This window comes from Pleurodeles waltl, chromosome 9 (genome assembly GCF_031143425.1).
Source record: "Pleurodeles waltl isolate 20211129_DDA chromosome 9, aPleWal1.hap1.20221129, whole genome shotgun sequence".
Lineage (NCBI taxonomy): Eukaryota > Metazoa > Chordata > Amphibia > Caudata > Salamandridae > Pleurodeles > Pleurodeles waltl.
In genome coordinates, this window is record NC_090448.1 from 1,068,923,768 (window position 1) to 1,068,951,124 (window position 27,357).

The 27,357-nt window shown below is 46.1% G+C and overlaps 1 protein-coding gene across 4 annotated transcripts in view; it reads left to right on the forward strand.

Moving 5' to 3' along the window:
* Positions 1–19,039: 19,039 nt before the first annotated feature.
* The window catches only part of MDGA2 (MAM domain containing glycosylphosphatidylinositol anchor 2), a 1,412,234-nt gene continuing 1,403,916 nt past the window's right edge, over positions 19,040–27,357 (forward strand). For 3 of the 4 annotated variants that reach the window (XM_069208707.1, XM_069208708.1, XM_069208710.1), the window contains exon 1: positions 19,093–20,386. In XM_069208707.1, the coding sequence (XP_069064808.1) occupies positions 20,095–20,386 (292 nt within the window). In that variant the 5' untranslated portion in view covers positions 19,093–20,094. Of the gene's footprint in view, positions 20,387–27,357 lie in introns of all 4 variants that reach the window. The other variant, XM_069208709.1, reaches the window with a different exon arrangement.

Below are 27,357 nucleotides of genomic sequence, written 5' to 3' on the forward strand. Positions count from 1 at the left end.
ATACCTGTACATGTGGTGTTTCCCACCTGTAGGCCACAAACATCAGAATTAGCCCCAGCCGGAGCCCCGTGGGCACAGTAATGATTTGTTCATCAATTTCACCCAGGTCGGACAGAGGAGAGAATCTATTCCTGATAGGGATGGTAGGGACGGGGGCATGACCCCGGTCTCTGCTCCAGGTGACTAAAGCCCCTGGTGGTTAATGGGTCATGAGCGTACAAAAAAAAACTAATGCCAAAATCTTAGTACCCAGTCCCATCTTAGATAGTTGCCTGCCCGTAAAAATCAGCCTCCCCACCATATTAGGTGTTCTGCAGTTAATCATCACTCAGTCTCCCTCCACAGACTTGGTCTTTGGACCAATCCAATCAACTCTTTGCACAAATAAAATATTCCTTGATTCCATATGGTGAAAGTTTGCATTTTGACTCAGCCAATGACAGACTTTATTCTGCAGGATTTCAGTTGTCTCAACCTGAGATGACTCAAGAGGGGGAACTCCTGCTAATACTGCCACATATGGACAGCATTCAGGTGACAGATTCCAACAGTGCAATCTCTTAGCTGGAATTTGACAAACATCCTCCCCACCACTCTTTCTAGAGATCCCCCTCTATAGATTGCTCCTGGCTTACCAGTTCCCTCGTAACATCCCGGACAGGGAACACCTGACATTGCCTATCACTGACCCAGAGACATGAGGTTGGGGGAATTGGGCATTGGGTAAAACATTAGACAAGACTCCAAGGGTAGAATTACCTCCCCACCCTTAGCTCAGGTTCACTTGTGGCCTCCCCGCGCGAGCGAGTTTCCTCAGACCTTCCCCCATCCAAAGCAGATGTCCAATGAGTGGTCACTACGGGTTCTGGTCTATTCAGGGTAAGAATCAACATCTCCAATTTGAATAACCTTTATAACACAGGAGCCAAATACTGATTAACAATGTGTTTAAATGTATCCAGAATATGGTTCCACTCCTGATGGGACGATGTCTGTCCCTGGTTGCCACTCAGGGTCCCCACCTTGCTATCCATGGAGCCTATTGTCTCTGGTTGCTTAGTCTGACACTTCCTTTTTGCTGCCAGGGTACTTCCCTCAGTTGTCTGGAGGACCTGTACTAGCGAATCATCCAAATGATCCTCCCCGATTACTACCTCCCTTAGATGAGTATCATGGGGTCCCAGAATCAAATTATCAAGGGGCACTGTAGGACGGAGAAGAGAATTCAGGAATCGAGAAAGATCCACATGCGGACCACCACTTGGGCTTTCCCCCGAATCCATTGATAGCCTCCTCTCAGCCAAGTCCATTTTTTTTTGCAATCATGCCCATGGCCCTAGTTAAAAAAGAGTCGCTTTTAGTAACTTTTTGGGGCTTCAGGGATACTCCCTTACTATCCTGTAGTTTCCCATTATAATTACCCCAAGACTCTGAGGGCCCCAATACATCTAAACAAAGTTTAGAAGGGGAAAATAAAGAGATAGGGCCCAGCCCATGCTCTTTTGGTCGATGACGGGCGAACACTGGCCCGCTCATAGCCCAAGGACACACCCGGGCACATCCCGGCCACGAGTGGTGTTATGCCGAGGGGCAGGCCTCCTGGCCGTGGTGTTGCTTGGGTTGTGTAGGCATCCCCGGGAGTCAGGGTCCACCCATGGAGAAAGTTCTCTGCGCATCTCTCTGTTGCAAACACCTAGTCTGCTTGTGTGTCATAATTTTACTAATTAATTATGAATAGGTGTGCCACTCTGTAGTGTGGGATAATGTTGGCCAGTGCAAGTTCTCCCTCATAGGTGGCTGTGAAGCATTTCGTTAAGGCTGTTTTGGGGGTTTCTGGTTCCTGACAATAATGCGCAGGATGGAAGTGAGCTCAATAAGAAGAGTCCTTGGGATAATTCTGGAGTTGAGTACAGACAAAGCTATCATTTTAAATTCTAATCTTAAATGTAGCACTCTGCCTAGCAATGATAAGGGGAAAGAGGACCAAAATGTGACCTCACTCTACAGTTAATCTAATTCAGGGTGTATATTTCTCTTTCACATGATGGTCATACTTTCAGGCATATACACCTCAAAATATTTAAAACCCAGCATTGCCATCAGGCACTCGCGCCCCCATCCAAGCTCTTGTTGCTGCCATCCTATTAGATAAGATATTGATTTGGCTCTGTTCATTTTCAGAAACATGTATTTGCTGAATCATTTAACTATTTAGAGCGCTCTAGAGCCAGAAATCTCTTGATTTTGTTACCATATAAGAAGGTCATTAGAATACACAGGGAAACCTGAACACTCACCCATGTAACCTTTTAAAATATTTTATTGAGTCTGTCGGTAGGGATTAGGGGCCAGATGTAGGTAGGTGGCAAATTGCGAGTTGCAATTTGCGAGTCCTTCCGACTCGCAAATTGCAACTCGCAATTTGCTATGCAGAACGGTGTCTCAGACACCGTCTGCGACTCGCTATGGGGTCGCAAAGACCCACCTCATTAATATTAATGAGGTGGGTCGCAATTTGCGACCCCATAGAGAGTCAGGGCACTCACGGGGATGGTGGCCTGCTGGGAACAGCAGACCACCATGTCCGTGACTGCTTTTAAATAAAGCATTTTTTTTTTTTCAAAGTGCAACCCGTTTTCCTTAAAGGAAAACGAGCTGCACTTTGAAAATAAAACCGAAACCTTTTGTTTCGGTATTTTTCAGGGCAGGTAGTGGTCCATTGGACCACTGCCTGCTCTGAAAAATTAGTTATTGTGCCAGACACAAAGGGGAAGGGGTCCCATGGGGACCCCTTCCCGTTTGCGCCTGGGTTACCATCCACTTCAAGTGGATGGTAACTGCGCCTTCATTTGCGACCGCAATCGCGGTCGCAAATGAATATACATAGCATTGCGAGTCGCTAATAGGAAGGGAACACCCCTTCCTATTAGCGAGTCAGAAATGCATTTTGCGAGTCGGATTCGACTCGCAAAATGCATTTCTGCATTCCGGTGAGGCTTTTGCGACTTGCAAACGGCGTTTTTCGCTGTTTGCGAGTCGCAAACGCTTTGCTACATCTGGCCCCAAATCAGCTAAAGGCTCAATTGCAATAGCAAATAAAAGGAGCAGAAGATACCTGTCTGGTGCCCCTTCATATGGCAAAGGCTCTGCCACCTCACCACCACCCGACTCTGGCCATTAATTGGGTGTATAAAAGCGTAGATAGCCAAGGAATCTGGGCCCCAAGTACCTTTTCTTCAGTAAAGCAAAACAATGACACCAGACAACTTCTTCAGGACAAATGCTTCTTCAGGATTGGCCATAGTGACTGCTACAGGACACTCCAACCTACCTGTCTTAGCAAGTGCATTTTATAGGCATCTAATAGTGTGTCTAGTTTCTCATCCTAGCATAAAGCTACATTGATCTGGTCCAAACAATGATCAGATCCCTTTTGTTAATCTCTTTTGCTAATCGGTTGGCCAGTGCTGACAGTGGAAAATGGGAGGAACAATATGTATCACAACCATTTCAGCTAGTAGCATTTCAGGCGGTAGCTCCATCCTGTCAACTGAATCCTCGAAAATCTCTTGGAGGATATTTATGGTTTTTGCTGAGATCTATCTGAGGAACTCAGCTGGGACTTTTTTTTAAACCAAATGGTTTACCAGTTAAGTGCGTCTGCTAATTTCTGCCCTGTAAAGTCATCTTCATGGTAATCCCTCCCTTCCTGTGTTGGATATCTTGTGGGTACACCTTCTAGAAAACTCCTTTTGGAGTTGTTTCTGCAAAGCATGAATATAGCATGAAGTTATAAATGTTAATTCATATGAAAGGGGCTCACTTCTACCCGGGATCCTTGTTTGTCAAGTATATGTGCTTTTGTTTACCTAAATTTTGGCATACCCAATACAAGGTTTTTGCCGGCTTCGCTAGCCCATTTATTGATTCAGCTTTCTGAATCTCAATATTTTGCTTTAGCCTCATTTGTGATCATTTGTTTTAATATTGTTTAGTGGTGTTCAGTATCATGGATCGGAGAAATTGGGTTATTTGTTGAGGAGTTGGGAAAGCCCCACTCAGGAAAGAACCACATTCTTTGTCAAGGTGAAGCATAAAAGTCACTAAATCAACCTGTGCTTAACCCTCTGGTAGTGAGGTAGTAAGCAGTCCAGCTTAGCTTACAGACAATGGCTAAAGTATTTATACAGCACACAACCAATAATAAAGTGAAAACACAACAAAAGAAACGTCCCAAGCCAATTTAAAAAATAGAATACATTTGAAAAAATAAAACTATACCAGAATGACAAACATCTAATCAGTAGAACTAGAAACATGCAGGTTTAAGGTTTTTGTGACAATAGCACTCAAAAGCAAAGCTCCTCACTCATGGTCATCTGGTCATGCTAAATTGGGGGAAAGTCACAAGTTCAGGCTGACTGTGATGGCTGCAGCCTGTCTTTAAGGGTAGAGGGGCCATGCCCCCACACCTTTTGGACATAAGGAGTGTCTGTCAGGCTGAACAAAGGGCAGCCTGACAGACACTCTTTATTTTCAGGTCAGGCAGGTAGGAGCGAGACATATACTAAATGTGCAGGCTCCTGCTGCCTGAGCTGATCTTTGCTGGGCTGAGGAGGTCATAGCACCAGTGGGGGTGACTGCCTCAATTCAGCAAAGGTCCTTGAGGCCCTCTCCCTCCTGACGAGGTAGATCTTCAATGGTAGCCTTGTGTCTATCACTGACAACTTGTCACAGAGTGGGTGGGGTCAGCAGTCTCTCTGACCCCATCCTACTCTGTAACGAGGTAGGGACTGCTGCCACCTCTCATTGGCTGACTTAAGGTCAGCCAATGAGGAGAGACAGCAGTCCTCACCCTCCTGGCACCATCGAGGCATGTGCTTCTCCTCCGTAAAGCTGCAGTAGTAACTATTGTTTTTTAATTACTATTTGGTGCATGCATGCGGGTGTGTATGAATGTAAGTAAATTTGTGAGTGAGTGTTGAGAAGGAGTGTGTGTGTACATGTCTGCATGTAAATGCTTGGGTGTAAGTGAGTGTGCATATGTGTGTGTGCCTGCCCACTCCCGCTCCCCTCGAATTTGTACCAGTCGGCCGCCACTGGCTGATACAGTACAAGTCAGATACAAAGACCAAGTTAGTCCCACTGCAGAGTTACTGTTAGAAATGGGGTCTTTGGTTGGCAGTCAGCTTAACCCCTGTCCAAGAAAGGACCCTCACTCTAGTCAGGGTAAGTCACACACAACTCAAATTATCCTGTGTCCACCCTCTGGTAGCTTGGCACTGAGCAGTCAGGCGTAACTTAGAAGGCAATGTGTAAAGTATTTGTGCAATAAATCATGCAATAACAGAGTATAGACACCACAAAAATACACCACACAGGTTTAGAAAAAATATAAAATATTTTTACGAGTAGATTAAGGTCAGAACGAGAAAAATTTGAAACATTTCTTTTTTTTATGATAAGATGAGGTTTAAGTTCTTAAAAGCAAAAATGGTCTTCTGCGAGCACAAAATACCTGGTTTGGGTCTAAATTATCCACACGGGACCGCTGAGGAGGAGATGCGTGGAAAACGGGGAGGTGTGCGTCGGTTTCTCCCGGCACACACACAGACGATGTGGTAAGGCTTTTCCTCGCAGAAAGGGCATTGCGTTGATTTCCGGCATGCAGGCTTGGATCCTCTTTGGGTTGTGGGGTATTTGGACGCCCCAGGGACGATGCAGAGAAATCCTGGGCATGCAGGATGAAGTCACAGGAGCTGCATTGATCCGGTGGGCGATGCAGGGAAATTTCTGTTGCATGGCAGGCTCTGTGTTGATTCTTCTCACAGGCAGTCAGGCTGCGTCGTTCCAGGTCTGCGATGCATCGATCCGGTTGCCCGTGCGTCGAAGTTCTGGTTGCAGCGTTGGTGCTGTGTCGATCTCCACTCGAGGAGCCGGGCTGTGTCGTTCCAATTTGGCGATGTGGTGATTTTCTAACCGCAGGTCTTTGCAGTGATGAAGTCTGTTTGGCCCTGTGACTTCAGAAAACAGGAGGCAAGCTCAATCCAAGCCCTTGGAGAACACTTCTTAGCAGAGCAAGAGGGCAACAAGGCACAGGGCAACAACAAGGCAGCAGTCCTTTACAGAAAAGCAGTCAGGTGAGTCCTTTGGGCAGCCAGGCAGCTCCTCTTAGCAGGTTTGCAGGTTCTGATTCAGAGTTTTTTTCCCAGGAGGTATCTTGTCAAGAAGTGTCTGAGTTGGTAGGGTCAGGGACCCAGTTTATGTACCCAAATGTGCCTTTGAAGTGAGGGAGACTTCAAAGAGAGGCTTAAAAGTGCACAAGGTACACTTTCAGTTCTATCCTGCCTGCCAGGGTCCCAGTAGGGGGGTTGGCAGTCCATTGTATGAGGGCAGGCTACTGTCCTTTGACATGTGTCAGGCTCTCCACCCTCCCAGCCCAGGAAGACCATTAAGTATGCATATGTGTGCAAGTGTGACTGAGTATCCTGTGTTTGGGGTTGTCTGAGTGAAATGCACAAGGGCGCTGTCAACTAACTCAGCCATACATGGATTATAAGGCACAGAAGGATTTAAGTGTAGAGAAATGCTCACTTTCTAAAAGTGGCATTTCTAAAATAGTAATATTAAATCCAACTTCACCAGTCAACAGGATTTTGTATTACCATACTGGCCATACTAAATATGACCTTGTTACTCCTTTCAGATCAGAATCTACCACTCAAACAGTATATGATGATAGCCCTAATGTTAGCCTATGAAAGGAGCAGGTCTCACAGCAGTGTAAAACAAATTTAGGAGTTTTACACTACCAGGACATATAAACTACACAGGTATATGTCCTGCCTTTTATCTACATAGCACTCTGCCCTATGGGTTGCCTAGGGCCTACCTTAGGGGTGACATATGTAGAAAAATGGGAATTTAAGGCTTGGCAAGTACGTTTGAATGCCAAATCGAAGTGGCAGTGAAACTGCACACAGGCCTTGCACTGGCAGGCCTGAGGCATGGTTAAGGGGCTACTTATGTGGGTGGCACAACCAGTGCTGCAAGTCCACTAGTAGCATTTAATCTACATGCCCTGGGCACATGTAGTGCACTTTACTGGTAAATTAAATAAGCCAATTGGGTATGAGCCAATGTCACCATGTTTTAATTGAGAGAGCATATGCCCTTTAGCACTGGTTAGCAGTGGTAAAGTGTGCAAAGTCCTAAAACCAGCAAAACCAATGTCAAAAAAGTAGAGGGAGGCAGGCAAAATGTTAGGGGTGACCACCCTAAGGCTGTCAGGTCTAACATGTGTCCCCCCCAGCTGAAAGTGGGGAGAGCTACCCAACCCCTTGGGAGCTCTCATCACTAAGGAGGAAGTATCTGGAGAGACCATCAGCATTGGTGTGGTCAATCCCCGGGCGATGCTCCACCGTAAAGTCCATCCCCTGTAGAGAAATGGACAACCTCAAGAGTTTAGGATTTTCGCACCTCATTTGAATGGGTCACCTGAGGGGCCTGTGGTCTGTCTGTACCCGGAAGTGAATTCCAAACAGGTATTATCTCAGCTTCTTCAGTGCCCAGACCACAGCAAATGCTTCTCTCTCAATAGCATTCCACCTCTGTTCCCGTTGTAATAGACTTCTGCTAATGAAGGCTACTGGTTGGTCTAGGTCCTCCTTATTCAGCTATGCTAGGACTGCCCTTATGCCATGCTCTGAAGCGTCTGTCTGCACGATGAATTCTCTGAGTAGTCAGGGGCCTTGAGCACAGGGGCCGTGCACATGGTTTCCTTCAGGGAGTCAAAGGCTTTTTGACAAGCCTCTGTACAAGTCACCAACCTAGGTTGTTTTGTGGCTGTGAGTTCTGTTAAGGGGGCCACTATGGTGCTATAACCCTCAACAAATCTTCTGTAGTATCAGGTGAGACCTAGGAAGGCTCTCACCTCTCTCTGGGTTCTAGGTGGTTGCCAGGCCTTGATGGTTTCAATCTTGGCCTGGAGGGGCTGCACCTGGCCACTACCTACTCGGTGTCCCAAGTACACCACGGAACCCAGCCCAATCTGGCACTTACTTGCCTTGATGGTCAGGCCTGCCTGTTGCAGGGCCTGAAGCACATCCTTGAGGTGGAGCAGGTGTTCCTCCCAGCTAGAACAATAGACAGCAATGTCATCTAGGTAGGCTGCGCAGAAGGCATCCTTGCCAGCTATGACCCCGTTAACCAACTGTTGGAAGTAGCAGAGCATTTTTCAGCCCTAAGGGCTTGACCCGGAACTGGTAATGGCCCTCAGGAGTAGAAAAAGCAGATCTCTCTTTTGCCCCCTCAGTCAATGCGATCTGCCAGTACCCTGATGTGAGATCAAAGGTAGTGAGGAACTTGGCAGCCCCTAGCCTGTCTACAAGCTTATCAACTCGGGGGATTGGGTGAGCATCTGTCTTTGTGACAGTGTTGAGACCCCAGTAGTCCATGCAGAACCTAAGCGCAGGCTTGGCACAGGGAGCAACAGTCTTGGGAACAACACCACTAGGCTGGCCCAGGGACTGCTGGACTTCTCAATTACCCCAAGAGCAAGCATCTTGGCAACCTCATCCTTGATGCTAGACCTCACCTTGTCTGACACACTGTAAATTATATTCTTTACAGGAGGAATGTCTCCTGTGTCAATGTCATGAACACACAAGTGTGTGAGTCCAGGGGTGAGGGAAAACAGGGAAGAGAACTGCTCCAATAACTCGTAGTAGTCTCCTCTCTGATCTAGGGTCAGGGAGTCAGAGAGATTGACACCATCCACTGACCCATCACCTTCCTTGACTCAGAGGAGGTCGGGGAGAGGCTCACTCTCCTCTTCCATGCCCTCATCTGTCACCAGAAACATGCTGACTTCAGACCTCTCAAAATGAGGCTTCAGTCTGTTCTGGTGGAGCACCCTTAGGGGGGTTTCTAGGGAACTTGACGTCCATTAAGTAAATGGCCTCCCCCTTCTGCTTCTTGATCTCGAATGGGCCAGTCCAGCAGTCCTGGAGAGCTCTAGGCTCTACTGGCTCCATTACCCAAACTTTGTATCCAGGTGAGAATTCTACCAGGGTAGCCTTCTGGTCATACCCTTGCTTCATCACCTCTTGACTGGCCTTGGGTTGCTCTTGGCCTGTTTCCAGAAGCCTTGCATCTGGTTGCGGAGGGCCAGCATCTAACTGACCTCATCCTGGGGGGGGTTCCTGGGAGTTTTCTCCCACCCCTCTTTTACTATGCTTAGGGGTCCCCTGACAGGGTTTCCATAGAGATGTTTAAAGGGGCTGAACCCTACCCCTTCCTGGGGCACCTCTCTATACGCAATGAGAATGCATGGCAAGAGGATGGCTCACTTACGCCTCATGGCCTCAGGCAGGCCTGTGATCATGGCTTATAGGGTCTTGTTGAACCTTTCCACAAGCTCGTTGGATTGAGGATGGTAAGGGGTGGTGAACTGATAGGTCACCCCACACGCATCCCATATGGACTTCATGTATGCAGACATGAAGTTTGTGCCTGTGTCAGACACACTCTTCTTTGGGAATCCCACATGGGTAAATATCCCCATCAGAGCTCTGGTCACGACTGGTGCAGTAACTGTCCTTAGAGGGATTGCCTCTGGATAGTGGGTGGCATGGTCCACCAAAACCAGGATAAACCTGTTGCCTAGGGCAGTTTGGGGTCCAAGGGACCAATGATGTCGATGTCCACCCGTTCAAAGGGGGGGGCCAACGACGGGGTATGGGATCAGGGGGGCTTTTAGCCTTTTTCCTGTCTTCCCAGTAGTCTGGCAGGTTGGGCATGACCTACAGAAAGCATCTGAGGCCACCCACATTCGAGGCCAATAAAAGTGGGTAACAAGCCTGGCGAAGGTCCTGTCTTGCCCCAAATGTCCCGCCAGGGGGATGTTGTGAGCCAAACCCAGTAGGAAGGCCTGGTAACACGGGGGGACCACCACCACACATGCTGCCCCAGCTTCTGGAACCTTAGGCTCACTGTAAAGGAGATCATTCCCCCAGTAGATACGGTGATAGACAGAGGCTTCACCTGCTGCCTGGGCTGCGGCCTGTTGCCTCAAACCCTCAAGAGTGGGGCTTTGTAGAACTCCTCCCTGGTTGGCCCACCTTCTACTCGCCAGCCAGCAAGTTCAGGCAAGATTCCCAAGGTGGCCCTGCACCCATCCATTCAGTACCTTACTGGAAAAATTAAAAAAAAGTCTACCCAGTTCTGTGTGGAGAGTTTGGTGCTGTCCCTGAACCTCTGACGGTACATCTCAGGGGCCAGCCCAAACTTGGCAAGTAAAGCGGTTTTCATGGGTGCATATGTGTTTTGATCCCTTGGATCCAATGCAAGGAGTGTGCTCCTCCCCACTACTGGTACATATCACCACAAATCTGCCCCCCATTGCTCTTCAGAAACTCCCTGAGCCCTTAGTGCAATTTCATAAGCAGCCAACCACTTATCAATGTCATCTCCCACCACATATCTTGCCACCACATTCTTGGGTATACAAACCTTCTTGCCTCCAGCAGGTCCAGCATGTATGCTGCCACTAATACTGCTGGACTCAGACTGCCTCGCCTTGATATCCAGCTCTTTGTGATTCAGTTCATGAGCCAACAAAAGTTTATTTTCAGCCAAGACTCTCTCAGCCTCTCTTTGAGCTTTCCTTTTCTCAGCCTCCCTGTTTAACTTTGCCATTTGCAATTGAACTTCTCTCTCCTCTCTCCTCCCTCCTTTCCTCTATGGTCAGGTCATGGTTAGAGACACTGCTCCATGGTTTACCAAAGGGTACAATTCCAGGGGTAACATCCCCCACTGCTGGTGGCAAATCCTATGAGGGGCCACTCTCTGGCTCCTCTACCTCAACATTCTCATGTGATCGGGCTTCTGCCCAGGGCCTCAGCGTCTTTTGGTACTCCTCCTTCCTGGAGGCACCCCGGGCAGCTACTCCCATCCCCTTGCAGAACCCCTCCAGCTGGGTAACAGTGTATGTCTCCAGCTTGGCTAGGTCAAACTCTTCAGCTCCTGCTTGAGACCCAGCCAGAGACATGTTGAATGAGGATTAAGTTAAAATGTCAAGCAGAAAAATGAAATTTGCAAAAAAAAAGAGAAAAATCAAGTTGACCTTAACTGTGGCTAGGTAGTGTACACGTAGGTATTGTTTGTCACTACACAAATACAAGTTCTATCCTCACCGCTGATCACCAATGTTAGAAATGGGGTCTTTGATTGGAAGTCAGGTTACCCCCCTGTCCAAGCAAGGACCCTCACTCTAGTCAGGGTAAGTCACACACAATGCAAATTATCCTGTGCCCACCCTCTGGTAGCTTGGCACTGAGCAGTCAGGCTTAACTTAGAAGGCAATGTGTAAAGTATTTGTGCAATAAATCATATAATAACACAATATAGCACCACAAAAATACACCACACAGTGTTTGGAAAAATATATAATATTTATCTGGATATTTGCAGGTCAAAACGATAAAAGATGCAATAAGAAATTGTAGAGATATCACTGAAAAGTGATATGAAGTGTCTTAAGTCTTTAAAAAGCAAACAAAGGCCCTCATTCCGACTTTGACCGGCGGCGGTCGCCGCCGGCCTGTCGGGGGCCGCCAGAATACCGCTGCGCGGTCAAAAGACCGCCGCGGTAATTCTGACTTTCCCGCTGGGCTGGCGGGCGGCCGCCTTCAGGCCGCCCGCCAGCCCAGCGGGAAAGATGCTTCCACGATGAAGCCGGCTCGGAATCGAGCCGGCGGAGTGGAAGCTGTGCGACGGGTGCAGTGGCACCCGTCGCGTATTTCACTGTCTGCCAAGCAGACAGTGAAATACTTGTAGGGGCCCTCTTACGGGGGCCCCTGCAATGCCCATGCCAGTGGCATGGGCACTGCAGGGGCCCCCAGGGGCCCCGCGACGCCCCCTACCGCCATCCGGTTCCCGGCGGTCGGACCGCCGGGATCTGGATGGCGGTAGGGGGGGTCGGAATCCCCTCGGCGGCGCAGCAAGCTGCGCCGCCTTGGAGGATTCAATGGGGCGGCGGTACACTGGCGGGAGACCGCCAGTGTTGCCGGTCCGACCGCGGCTTTACCGCCGCGGTCGGAATCCCCATTGGAGCACCGCCGGCCTGTCGGCGGTGCTCCCGCGGTCCTCCGCCCTGGCGGTCTTTGACCGCCAGGGTCAGAATGACCGCCAAAGTCTCTTTCAACACAAAGTACCAGGTTTGGAGTGAAAAATCTCTGCAGAGGGAGCCACAGGAGGAGATGCATGGAAAATGGTGTGTGCGTCGGTTTCGCCCCTTCACACACGGACTTGCGTCGTTACTTTTCACACGGGGAAGACGTTGCGTTGATTTCCGGCGTGCTGACAGTGTCCTCTGTGGGTCACGGGGTTTTCGGACGCCCAGGGGTATGTGCGTAGAATTCTGGGCTTGTTGTCCGGCTGCGCGTCGTTCTGGTGGGCTGTGCGTGGAATTTTCTCCCTCACAGCAGGTCCGCGTTGATTTCCTCTCTGGAAGTAAGGCGGCGTTGTCCAGGCGGGCCGTGCATCGAAGTTCTGGTTGCACCGCAGGTACCGCGTCGATCTTTTCCTTGCAAAGTCGAGAGGCGGCGGCCCGGGTCGGCGTGCAGTGAATTTTTCACTGCGGAGCAAGCTGTGCATTGAATTTTTCACCGCACAAGGAGTCCAGTTGAAAGAAAGAAGTCTTTTTGGTCCTGAGACTTCAGGGAACAGGAGGCAAGCTCTATCCAAGCCCTTGGAGAGCACTTCTGCAGCAAGGCAAGAGTTCAGCAAGGCAGCAGTCTTCTGTAGAAAGCAGTCAGGTGAGTCCTTTGGGCAGCCAGGCAGTTCTTCTTGGTAGAATGCAGGTTCTGGTTCAGGTTTCTTTTTCAGCAAGTGTCTGAGGTGGTAGGGCAGAGGCCCTGTGTTATACCCAAATGTGCCTTTGAAGTGGGGGAGACTTCAAAGAGAGGCTTAAAAGTGCACCTTGTCCCCTTTCAGTTCAATCCTGTCTGCCAAGGTCCCAGGAGGGGGTGTGGCAGTCCTTTGTGTGAGAGCAGGCCCTCCACCCTCCCAGCCAACGAAGACCCATTCAAAATGCAGATGTATGCAAGTGAGGCTGAGTATCCAGTGTTTGGTGTGTGTCTGAGTGAATGCAGAAGGAGCTGTCAACTAAACCCAGCCAGACGTGGATTGTAAGGCACAGAAAGATTTAAGTGCAGAGAAATGCTCACTTTCTAAAAGTGGCATTTCTAAAATAGTAATATTAAATCCAACTGCACCAGTCAGCAGGATTTTGCATTACCATTCTGGCCATACTAAATATGACCTTCCTACTCCTTTCAGATCATTCAGCTACCACTTCAACAACGTATGAGGGCAGCCCCAATGTTAGCCTATGAAGGGAGCAGGCCTCACAGTAGTGTAAAAATGAATTTAGGAGTTTTACACTACCAGGACATGTAAGCTACACAGGAACATGCCCTGCCTTTTACCTACACATGGGTTACCTAGGGCCTACCTTAGAGGTGACATATGTAGAAAAAGGGGAGTTTAATGCTTGCCAATTACTTTTAAATGCCAAGTCAAAGTGGCAGTCAAACTGCACACACAGGCCCTGCAATGGCAGGCTTAAGACATGGTTAGAGGCTGCTTATGTGGGCGGCACAACCGGTGCGGCAGGCCCACTAGTAGTATTTAATTTGCAAGCCCTGGGCATATGTAGTGCACTTTGCTAGGGACTTACAAGTAAATTAAATATGCCAATTGGGTATGAGCCAATGTTGCCATGTTTTAGGGCAAGAGCATATGCACTTTAGCAGTGATTGGCAGTGGTAAAGTGTGCAGGGCGCTAAAGCCAGCAAAAATGAGGTCAGAAAATGAGAAGTAGGAAGGCAAAAAGTGTGGGGGTGACCCTGCAGAAAGGCCATTTTCAGCACTGACATTGTTACTCCATAGTAGTTAGTTTCCATTTGATCGCCCATTTCATCTATTTTTGTACTATGGAGGCATCTGAAACTTGCCTCAGGGAGTCTAAAGGTGCACAGCACCGCAGACCGTACCTGTCGGTGTTCTGCACTGTACACACTGCCTACCAGATGGTGCAATTCAAATAAAGTGTTAGTATCTCCTTGTGCTGTGAAATTTCAATGTACAGCCTGCCAGAAACGACGCACAGTCTCCATCACTGTGAGAAAATCACTGCACGCCAAACCGGAACGATGCAGCATGGCTCCCCAAGTGGATATTGACGCAGTGCCAGTGTTGTGACCAGAACTTCGATGCACGGCCGACTGAATCGACGCATAGCCGAGCCGGAACGATGCAGCCCGACTCCCTGCGAGAAAAATCGACGCAGCGCCTGCTGTGCAACAGAAATTTCCCTGCATCACCCACTGGATCGACACAGATCCTGTGACTTCGTCCTACATATCCAGGATTTCTCTGCATCGTCCCCGGGACGTCCAAATACCCCAAAACCCGAGGAGGATCTAAGTCAGGGCATCGGAAATCGATGCAAGGCCCTGACTGCATGAAAAATAGTGACGCATCGTCTGTGTTCACCGGGAGAAACCGACGCACACCTCCCCTTTTTCCATGCATCTCCTCTGCCGTCCCTTGTGGATAATTTGAACGCAAACCAGGTACTTTGCGCTTGCAAGAGACACTTATTGCTTTTAAGAACTCAAGACTCTTTTCATCATTTTCTAAAGTGATATTTCAATGTGTACTTAACAAATCTTGATCGTTTTAACCTTATTTTATCCAGATACATATTCTATATTTTTCTAAACCTGTGTGGTGTATTTTTGTGGTGTTTATACTGTGTTATTGCATGATTTATTGCACAAATACTTTACACATTGCCTTCTATATTAAGCCTGACTGCTCAGTGCCAAGCTACCAGAGGGTGGGCACGGGATAATTTGGATTGTGTGTGACTTACCCTGACTAGAGAGAGGATCCATAGTTGGACAGGGGGTAACCTGATTGCCAACCAAAGACCCCATTTCTAACAGTCAGTATTTGTAGAAGGGAGCAAATTAGACCCTGTTAAGCTCAATAAATCCCAGTGACACAGAGAATAACTGAAAGTGAACATCTTTATTACAGGAGGTGTGATAATTCAAAATTACATAAACATTTTTACACAATGTTTTTGACTGTGTATAATTGATACATACACAACCAAATTACATTTTTGTAGATGCACTAAATTGTAAACGTGTTTTAATTTCCTAAAATTTTAAGAACAGTCTTTGAAAACTAGGTGAAATGATGGGAAAGTTCACCAAATGCACTCACCATTATCTTATGTGAAAAGTGAATGCAGAAGCATGCCTCCTGTTTAAAAATTATGTGAGACACAAGCAAGAGACTGGTTAGAGGAGAAAATGTCACCAGCAAGAGATGTTTTACTTGAACCAGTCTCCTGTTTGCAAAAATTATGAGAAATTTACCACCTGAAAAATCTCTCAAAATGTCAAGAAATTTGCATAACCCTAAAATTGTGAGTTTGACAAGATTTCACACACATGAAAAATATTCACCTTCAGCCTATATCCACAAGTTACCAAATGAAACATACATGAAGCTAAATATGCATTATATATATATATACTTCTAAAAGAAAAAAATGCTTTAAAAAAAGATGGAAATGCTAATTGAATATTGCTTGAATTATGAAGAAATCCAACGCATTTGGTACTGGTGTAATATATTCCACGGTCATGGAGAAAGTCGTTCAGTTGATATAGCCAAAACATAAATGACTTGAAGGAAGAAAGGTTTATGTTAGTGGCTGCTCTGTAGGTTGCGATCCTACGTGAACTTTAAGGTGAGCGTGTGTTTTTTTCACACAACTTTACCTGTAGAGTTAGAACCTATGGCCTGCAGGCCGTATTCAGATGTCTGTAGTAGATACTTAACAGCCTCACCTGTCTTTTTGGGAATTGAACCAGGCTATATCTGTTGCATCCTGAGACACTATTTACCAACTTATGTTAGTCTATTTTCTGCCAACAAACATGGACCTTCACAATGCATGACTTCTTTTAACTCCATTCTATGGCCAACTGTAGGGGTAATTAGACACATTAAAAAATATTTATGCCTTCAGATGTTATGGTCCACATGTCTCCAGGTGTCACTTATTCTTATACTACTGCAAACTTAATTCTGAGATTCAGCTATAAGACAAGAGCAATGTTTTCTTTCTTCCACTTTACTCTGGAACTCAAGAGTAATCGACAAGTACTACTAGTTAAATCACACCTACTCGCTGCAAACCTATGTGAATCAGGCACATCATAACTAAAAATCACGTTCATTATGAAGAACTTTAGCCAGTGCATCCCAAGACGGCATTTTAGAACCTATTGTATTTAGGTCTCTTTTCAGGGCATAGCTTCGGGGAGTGTTTGTGGTGTTAGAGCCCCCTAATAAATGTATTTCCTTATAAATAGTTGGGTACAGGTGTTTTCCGTCTGGTATTGTGAGATATGAATTGGATTTCAGCAGGAATTTGTAAATACACACAAAGAAAGCACACAAGCTCTGTGTGAAAAGTTCTTAAAAATATTGGTCTTTTTAAAGAATATTGTTTTCTCTCTTACTACTCCTACCAAACCACATTACTCTCTCCCTTTCCACTGCCCTTTAGGCCCCACTCATGCACCCTGCATACCATATAATGTATTTCAACATAATATGTCTGACTGATTGTCAGAAAATTTTAAGCTCACCCCCCCTCCAATCTTACTGATCAAGATACGCCCCTGTCTCTGCTGTCAGCAACATCTATGCTTCCACCTTTTAGCATCCATTCTAGAAACCTGAAGAACGGACTCTCTTTGGGCATTGGTGCTGGTCTTGGCTTTTTCACTTCTGTAAATCTATCACGGCCTATCTGTTTCCACGTTCATCTAAGGGCCACCTTCGCTTAATTCAGCTGATTTCATTTACTTCTAGGGTAGGATGACCACAGGCTGACCAGATGTCCCGAATTCCCGTGACTGTCCCAGTTTTTTTTTTTTTAATGCTTGTCAAATCAACCTGATAATTTTCTTAAAATGAAAATGCAGGTCAAAGTTTTGAGAGAAGGTTCAGGTGAGCATAAGAAATATGAATATATGCTGCTTATGCTTAAATATTTCCTTCACCATCGCATGGTAGGAAGGACTTTGTCCTTTCACCAAGACAGCTGCCTGCTATTTTTTCTCATACATGCCTCTGCTAGAGAAGTGGTATCAGCCGAAAATGACATGTGTCATGGATTGTCATAACTTATCACACTTTGTATCCTATCATAGACCGTCAAGACACCTTTGTGAAGATTTTTTTCCTGCGCGCAACGTAAATGTCAAACACTGGGGGAAAGGGGCTTGTAGGGCGCAACAGTAGGGCAGTTCAGAGATCATCACAGGATCAGCAATTCCTCTTTTGAAAGGATCACACTCCTAATCCCTGCCTTCACTCACCAACACGTTATTATTTATTTGCCGAAATACACAAATTAAAGATGCATCACAAAAATTGCCTTTAGTTTTTACTGGGTGATTACTACAAAATAATGGCAATATTTGTTTCTTTTGATGTTGGTATACTGTTGTAAGATTTAGGAGACGTGTATATTGCAACGCCCCTGGAGATGCTTGTTACCACATCCCTATGTTGCTTCCCAGACAGAAGTTTTCTCATTCTATTAACCTCAGAAGGACCAAAGGCTGCACAGACTCATTTGGGATTTAAATCTGTGATCTGCAGGCTACACATGGGTGTCTGCAATCAAGCATGTCAGTCTCCTGAGAATTACACGGATTCTTCAGCTTTCAATTAAAACACAATTAACTCAATGCTTTTTTATGACATATGTGAATGGCTTAGTACTGAGATACAAGGGCATACTACAGTTTTTGACATGGGTGTATTTGGGAAGCTTTGTGGGTTTCAGAAATGTAGTACACAAAGAATGGCAACTTAGAGGTACAATCGGAGAGTCAGCAAAGAGGAACCTTGTGTGAATTCAGAACACACCTTAGAGTGTGGATGTGTGAGGAAGAAAAGGAGAAGTATTTTGAGACCTCATTGAATGTCGCAATACTGGAATACCAAAGGCTACAGCTTTGTTGTGTGAGGTTTGGCGTGTTTCCGTCCTTACGTTCTTGTGAATTACGCAGCTTTGATTATGGTATATATCTGTGCAGTGGAGGTGAGACAAACACGGATTGGGAGAGCTCCGTGGTTGTCTTAGTATGAAAAGTCCGTGGTGTACACAGGTCAAAACATAGGTACATTTTGAGAGCCCTTTAGATGATTCACTCCTGGAATCCATGGTGTGTTGTCGGTCAGTGCGGAGGTTCACTGTGTGAATTTAAGGATACCCCAGTGGTGGGGAGTATGTGCATTAGAATAGCTCTAATAGCAGAACCGGTGCATCCTGGATCAATTACACCTTAACATTACCTTGTGGATACCCGTGGCTAATTGTATCCCGCATTAGTGCAAAGAACGCATTGACCTGCTGAGGGAAAGGGAATAGACAGGCTCTTTTAAAGGGCTGACCTTTTAAAATGGTGCTCTGATATACCGCAAACGTACTTTACGAACTACTCAAAGGCGGTCCCTTTGGGCAAAGCCACCTTTCCGTTAAGTGTAAGTACACGTTACACTCCATAGGAGACACATGAACATGTGCCTCTGGTTGCACCTCTAAGTAAACCACCCCCCGGGTGCTTCTTCACGAGAAGCTTGCTCATTTTTTCTATTTTACACACCTTACAGTTCCTTAAGCTAGCAATAAACTAAGCCACCTTGCCGGTTCGTAACGCTGCGGGACTGTGGGTGCTTCCGATCTGCACCAGGCTCTGCATGGAGCATCCCTGCGGCTGCATTTCTATGCCCTTTTCTCTCCTTCTGGTATCCTCGACAGCCTGTGCCCCGACTCTCTCCTTATCCTCCCATGTCCGTGTCCTCCCCTCTCAGTGGCAGCCCCTCTGGTGTCCTCCCCTCTCCTGCTCTCTGGCAGCATCTCCGTGTCCTCTCTCCTCCTCTCTGGTGCTGCTCCTCTGTGATCCACATACTGATGAGCTTCTGCTCATTGGAGGGAGCGGGGGAGCGATGGAAGGAGGCTGAGGCGGGGGGAGAAGAAGGCAGGGAGGCTGCACGCAAGCTTTGACGTCGCCCGGCTGCAGCGGCTCCGAACTCCAGCTCTCAGCATCAGCAGCGGCGGGAGCACGTAGGAAACAACGTGACCACACAGAGCCCTCCGCCGGCGCATTGCTCCCATCCTCCCACTCCCCCTCGGAGGATCGTGTCAGCTGCCCGGGCCCCCAGTCTGCGCGCCCTGGGCCCCGCACGGTGCTCGGCCCCAGAGCCCAGGCAGGTCCGCAGCTCCGCCCTGCTCCCCCACACTCGGTCCTCCTCCGCCGCTCCGCCCCCTGCCACCACAGCCTGTCAGTCAGCGCTCTGGCTCCTGCCTTCTTCTGGCTCCGCCGGCCGCTTCCCTGGGCTCCAGCGCTGCTCTGGAAACCGAAGGATGGAACTAGGTCCTCGGCCAGAGCGATGAGGTGACCTGCGCCCCACGTGCCCACCTGTGCAACGCCCTCGCGCCAGTGCTGTGCAGAGGGGGAGCCTAGCCGCCCCTGACCCTGCAGGGTGGACTCTGCTGGGACCGGGCCAGGTGCAGCCTCACGCGGCAGCTAGAGAGGATGCTGGGGGGGCGAGCAAAGGCATCTGCCGCGCTCGCACCGCTCAGCCCCTTCCTCCTCCTCCCGGCTACATCAGGGCTCGCCTGGTCACAATGGCAACTGATGGAATGGGTGAAGGGAAACCGGTGGGGGTCTCGGACCGCAGTCAGGCCAGCTCGGTAATTGCCCTCCAGGGAGCAGCTGTTCTTACTTTTTAAAGGCGACGCCCAGGCATGACCCCTCATCGAATGGACACCTTACTCCGTAGCCCACTCGCCCTCTTCTTGGCTGCCGCGCGCTCCTGATCGTGATTGCTTTGGCACATGCAGAATTTTTCTCTTCCAGCCGCAAGGCCACTATTTCTCGCCTTTCTTCTAATCTCCGTTTGCTTTCTGACCGTTGAATTCATTGCATGAATTGTATTTTGGGGGAACAGAGACGATTGCTGTCGTCACTTTTTATCTATATATACAACGACCCCTGTGTCGTTCACCTGTGCCCTGTGAGGACGGTGTTGCCCGTGGCTGTTCAGCGCGCTGGGATGGTACCCGGGACCCGGCCGCCCTGGGTCAGCCAGCAGCTCCTGGAAGCCACCACCTCGTCCCTGGGATATGTCCATGCTAACGTGAAGATGGATTTAGTGTACTGTGTCTTGGGGTTTCTGACGGTGCTCCTGGAAGGTGTCGCTGGCCAAGGGGTTTACGGTGAGTCCCTTTACGCATAGATAATTCCATCACCCACGTCCCATCTCATTAGAACTGCACCTTAATATTCATACCACAGATTCACAGAGGAGCCCTGCATCCCGGCTACGACTGCCATTGCATCACACTCTGTGGGCGAGAGCCACTTGAAAATGGTATTCTCAGAGGCTCGAGCTCTCAGCCAGAGAGAAGGAATTAGTCATTAGATTTTTACGCGTCCCAGAGCCCTCCTTCGGTATTCGTCGACTGTCTGATGTGTGAAAAATATGGGGTTGATACCACGGGCCATCTTATGCTTGCCTCACGTATGAGCCACGTTTCGGGTTAAAAGCAATTTCCCCCAAAGGTACTTCCCCACCAAGGTACCTGTTTAGTTTGTATGTATTGAGTGCAAATGTGAGACACATGGCCTATTGAATGTTCGATGAGAGCCTGCCCAGGTGACATACACGTTTGCCAACACTGCAAAAGGAACCGCAGTAGATCGGAGTGTACTAATCCAGCCACCGCTAAGGAAATCATGTCTCTTTATGGAAACAGCACGCGCAGAAACTACTAGAATAGGTTTCACGTGCGCAACTGTGTTCAGTAATAACCGGCACACTTGGCGCCACCTGTCATTTTTTTTGCGGATGTTACACGCTACATAATGTGTGTTTCTTGTAAAAAATGGATCCGTTTGCGCTAAACGTCTGCAAAGAAATTGTGTTAATCTGCGCATTAGTTGGTTACATTTTAGCATCGTTCGCAGAATCCAGGTGCAGCGGAAAGGAAAGGACCCGGTGGTGTTCGGTAATAATGCATTGGTTTGGGATGAGGCTGCTAAAGTAGTGCGCAAGGTTAAGTTGTCTTGCAGACAGAGGTGCCAAACTGGAAGAGACTTGTGTGTCGGCTACACGTTTGCACCACTCATTTCCACTCTCAGTGTTGAAACTCTGTAGACAACGTGTTATTTGCTTAAACATTGAAAGTTAGACGTGTCATATATTTCTTCACTATGCGTCACTCGTACTTTTTTAATCGTGGGTTTTGAGTGGGAGAGGTGTGTGGAGGTGACGGGCTGCTGTGCTGAACGTGGATTTGGGAAGTGTGCTCACGTGCGCATAGCGCTCTGCACCCAGGTGCAACGCGGGGAATACGTGGAGTGACTGTAATGGTTGGGTCACATGTTTGTTCTTGTGCAGTCTCATCGCGATTGTATTAGCGTCTGATATTAGCGTGGGAGTGGGCGAGGATGAGTGTGCACTGACGCTTGCACCACTAGCGCCAACAGTGATGACTAGCCTAGGGTGCTATGCTCAGGATAAGACTCCACGACGCAATCATCTTTCCAACTTCAGCCCTTCCAGCGAGTGACCGAATATGCAGTCCTGGGTAAAGGGGCGGGTGTGCAGGCAGTGGGCGGGGCCTAGGCCGCTGGAAACCCTTCTCTTAATTTAGCTTCACTGATGTTTGGCAAAACCCCCAGCAGTCGAGCGTGGAGGACACCTATAGTACTCAGATTTCCCTTAAATTTTAGCACGCGCTGAAACCCTACTATGCTTATTCGCAAGACACTGAGGTCTACTGCTCTGTCTAGGTTTTATTTAGTTGGTTGCACATTTAGTGATGGGTAATAAGCTTCGTTGGTGGATGTTGGTTCCCTACCACTACCGTTTACACATGGACTTTAACGCAACTCACCATTCCATCTTAATTGCAGCCATAACCCAAAAGGCTTGAGACCACCATAAGGTGTTTAGTGGCACAAAAATATCAAATAAAGCTAATTTTTTTGTTTGCATGCACAAATAAACATTCATATTCTTCATGAACAGCAAAGACTTGAAAAAACAATTTTTGTTTGCAATATTCTGATGTTTTCCCACATAATTTAAAACCCTTTGTACCTCTAATACATAAATAATAGCCCAAATACAGTTGTGGCCAGTTGCCTGCAACAAGTTGATTGTTGGCATTCGGGATCATTTGATACCTTTCCTACAAGTTATACATCCGTCCAAATCGATGGCTATATGTGATACACTATTGAGCGACAACATAGTACCCTGCAAACATATTCAGTGCATGATATGGTCTTTCGATCATTATCATCAGGGTAAGGATAAATAGTAAGTAGAGAGATACTGTTCTTAACTTCACATCTACATACTGTTAGTATGTTTCTATATAGTTAAGGTACACATGAGTTAAGAATTGTAAATCTGTTCTAACATTTATATTCCTATGCTAATGATCTCCCGGAGTCAATATTTTTGAGGGACAATATCCTATACTTGACATTGTGGTCGAACAACAGTGGGGTACTCACTGCTCCCAGTTCTTTACACACAAAAAACAGGAAGAAGGCCCTGGCTGGAGCTGGAGCAGCTGAACAGACATGGGGCAAGATGGAACTCCTCACACTGAAACTATGTAAACATGAACCAAGAGAAAAGCCATGTAAAACCTCCTTTATGTTCTATAATCAGAGGTAGTGACAAGCTGATGTTGTTGAAATATGAAGTAAATGAAAATGGGCCGTTAGGCAAGGACGAGGATGGGTCCCTGGTTATTACTAGAATTGTAAAATATGCAAACAATCAGGGTTCAGTGGGCCACAGTGCCACTGCTCCCCCTTTCCCAGTGGAGGCTACACCCCTGGCATCATGTAATGCTAAACTCATCTGTGATAAGTCAACACATTCACCACAAAGATTCCCTGCTATCTAACTTGCAACCTTAAAGGAGGACATATATTGTCAAACGTCTAACACAATCCTTTTTATTGGAGCGGGCAAGGGACATATTGGCAGCTTTATTTCTAATGGTACATGCTATGTTACCAAATATATCATTTTTTAAATTTCTGTTATCATCCACACAAATACACTTTAAAACAACCTTCCTGTTTGTATCTTGGATTATACTTTAGTGCATACAGTCTTTGCATCGCCACATTGAAAGCTCAAAGCTCTGGTTGCTACTCCCCTATCTATCCACACAGCAGGCAGAAAAGACTGAAGCAGAGCTTAGGAATGAAGAGGCTCGGCATGCTTCGATGGTAGTGGAGAACACTTAACCAGGATGCCATCGACCCCTCACTTGTTCCATTTTATTTCACTCCAGCACTAATAAAGTGTTTCTTGAGAGGTAGAACCTTTTACTTTCCTAAGCAAGACAGACACATAGCTCACAGTATAAAAGAACTCGCAGCAGGTAATCCCTGCCGTGTCAGTGCACAAGGTTGAACACACTTAGACCCTCATTATTTGTGGCCCAGGAAATGGGCCAGATTTCCACCCCCCCCCAAAGTTGCCAACACCTGGGTTACTGATAACTCTGGATGTGGGGAAAATCTGGCCCATCATAAGTTGGACTCCTTGAGGGTCCATTAAGAAATTAGCAATTCTTGGGGGAATTGGGAATTCCAGGTCTGATCCCAATGTTGTGTCTTACTTTCTCTGGGTGAAAGTTAAGCGATCAGTGCTTTGCCTGTGGATCTCATCATTTTGATGGTCCTGTTACTACTGTTACTAGCCCCAATGGAATCGAGAGGCCAGCCATAACGAGTGCCTTGAAGTTTATGCACTCATTGCGCAATGCCTGCAGTGTGAATGCATGCAGGGTGGAAATGCAGCGAGCTCATTTGTGTATGTGCTTTCATCTTAATACAAGTGAAAGGTACACATGTAAGACGTCTCCTTTATGGTAAGGAATTATATCTCTTACATATTTCTAACAGGGCGAGTGAGCACACTTGCATTATTCGTGACGGTTTTCCCAGCTCTCTGTGCCACCAAGCATTATGTATCTTATATGTGGCCTCCACTGACTTCACCAGCCTAGCTCCCTTTCCTGAGTTTCTCAAACTCAAAACTTGCCTCATAGGCCTCAAAGAAGAGAGAGCTTTCATTTATTGGGCCAAACATGATAAGGTTATATCCCACTGTGAATCAGATTTAAACAAAAGAGAATATCACTGACAAATGATCCAACATTGATTTAATTTGCATCACTGAGAAGTCATTTTGAGGAGGTCCACTCCCAAGTGTGTTGAATGTGATACAAGATGGCAGCTTGTAAAATGAAAGTCTCAATCAGGAGAGCAGGACATACCTGATCCGTCGAATCCATAATCATCAAAACTATAACGTAGCTGCTAGCTAAAGTGAATAGTATTATATGCACCTGAAACGTTTTCACTAGGTAGAAATCTAGGTTGCTAGTACAGCAACGTTGTGGATCACACATGGCAAGACTTTCCACGAGCTTTGACTTTTTAAATTCTTGGAACAACTAGCTTAAAGTCAGAGAATACCTCAGCCATCAGTGAATGAACTTTTTGTGATCTAGCTTGATCCTACGAGGTGGAAGACTCACTCCACAACACATGACGTTTCAAGCTTTTACCCTTTTCCTTACTGTCAGCTATTGTAATCACTATAAGGGTTAGTTGACATGGTAATATTTAGTAAATATAAGGCGAAGGTTGTGGTACAGTTTTTAAAACTTTGAAAGTAGGGGGCCTGAATCTGTGATAAGCCCAAGTAAATCTTACTGTCACGAAACACAGGAGTCCATACCAGTGTCTATGGAAAGATATTTATAGCAGGCATCGTCTCAAATGTTTTATCCAAAGGCATGAAAATGGGTTGAATTGAGATTTACAGGAAAGATCAGTGTTAATTGGCACACATAGGTAACAAACCAAGAATAATGCAAAAATACAAGCCAACACATCAGAACCTTTGCCTGTGATCAGATCTATTGTCAGGGCTCTAGCACCCCTACCCCATCTGCACCAAAAGATCATTAACAGGTGAATGAACAGTTGTTTTTATTATAAATATATGTGTATAGTACATCCCTTTGGACAAATTATGTAAAGACACATTAACCATATAAAAAGGCAACCGTCTGTCACCCCCAAAGAGTGTGACAAAAACACTCTTCACCTTGTTGTTTTAATTAAATCAGGTTCCAGAACATGTTACTCTGAAGTAGTTAAACCATTTAGATATTCTCCACTAGTTATTCTCAGTAGGCAATGGCTGTTGTCTGTCAAAGTATATCTGTTTCAAGGCATACCACGTTCACATTACCCCTCACTCAAATAGCTCCACTTATTCCCTTCTGAAGCTAGGCTATATCTTAAGATAGAATGACGGTGCACAATGCATTGCGCTATATTACAAAATATTATAGGTTAAAAACACGCAACATTTTTGACAAATATCTAGCAAATATTATGGGCCTGATTCACAAACTGTATTTTTGAGTAAGTTTACACTTTTGAGTAAGTTTACTACTTTTCAGTATTCCCAAATTGTGCTTTTGTAGTAACTTACACTTTTGTGATTACTGGTACTGCAACACAACCAGAGAAAATAATGGAGGTAGGAACATAGCATAAAACCCCATCTGAAATAATGTTACATTTTTTTAAATAGTTAAAAATATAAATAAATATCAATGTTAAAATATGTTAACATACTATATATTTATTTTTAAATTCGAAAATATTTTATTTCACTTGATTGTAAAAGATGTTCTATCTTAAATCCGTATAGAGCCAATTAAAGACACAAAACAAACCTTCTACCCTATATAGTTATAACTTTCTTCAACCTTCAAAAAGCAGTCTTTCATATCATTACATATATACCAGTTGATTCTCTCACCAATCACAAGATAACCCCTTCTTTGGATCTGTGCAGTCGACTGAATTACTACTTTTTAGATAAAACCTCACAATTAAGAGCAGTGATAAAAGTGGAACACATTCTGTGTGCAAATTATATATTAGTACCAGCATTCTCTGAGCTTGTGCATTTCTTGCCAGTCTCTAATGTGGACCTCCTTAAAGCTCTTGTTAAGCATAATTTGGGAGCCTTTTCCCGATCCTGGTATTGGTAGTACTTGATGACCTTAGGCTCAATGCCAACTAAAGTACTATCAATTTAATGCTAATAATTGATTTATAAGCTGCATTTAATACTCTTAACAATGCCACATTTGGCGAGACACTGAACGCAGCTGACCCTGCCTTAACCTTTTTGATAGATACTAACCAAGGGATCTGTGTGCCTCTCTACCAGGCCCAATAGGTTTTCAAAAGTAAGGCCTCTCACAAGGATCTGCACGCACCATCTGGTTAATTATTTCAAAAATATGGCAATACCTTAGCTAAGCTTGTTCAGTCAGCTTATCATGTAAATCTATGCTATAGAAACACAACTTTTAGTGAGGCAAGATAGTAGGCATGCTTCCAGTCAGCACTTGCAACTATGTGTTGGGGCCATATTGAACTGTATCAGAAGCAGTTGGCTCAAACTTATTGCCAATAAAATGGTGAACCTGGTAGTGAATGGAAGAATTCACCTATGGACTGACACCTTCTGGCCTACGAAAATGGTGGTTCTCACCCTCTTGTTAAACCTTTTAAAAGTTTGGTTGTCTAATTAGACTGTGAACTGTTAATGGTAGACCAAATCTTCTCTTTAACTTCAGCCTTTATTTTCCACTTGAGATGGTTGAGAGAAATAGTGCCTTCCTAAATTGAAAGTTGGAGGAGATGGGCAGTATCAGCCTTAATGTGCTCTCACTTGGTCATTGTCAGATCCTTATACCTAAGACCTCACTGTCACTTGCTCAAAAAATCCAAGTGATTCAAAGTGATGCTGCTCACATGGTTGCTTAATTCACAAGAGTTTCTCATGTTTGCCAATTATATTCCAACTCCATTAACTTCTCATAAGAGAACAAATACATTTCAGTACTGTAAGCATAATGCTCAAAGCACCTAAAGATCACTCTCCAGTTTTTGCAAAGAACATGATGAAAAGATAAAGCCCGTCCTGACCCTTATGCACCACAGAGGCCAACCTCCTCACTATACCAAAATTCTATGAAAGCAAATTAGGTGACCACAGTTTGCTCAGATTTTTTTTTAATTCAGTATCCTATAAATTACCTTCCATCTCAAACCA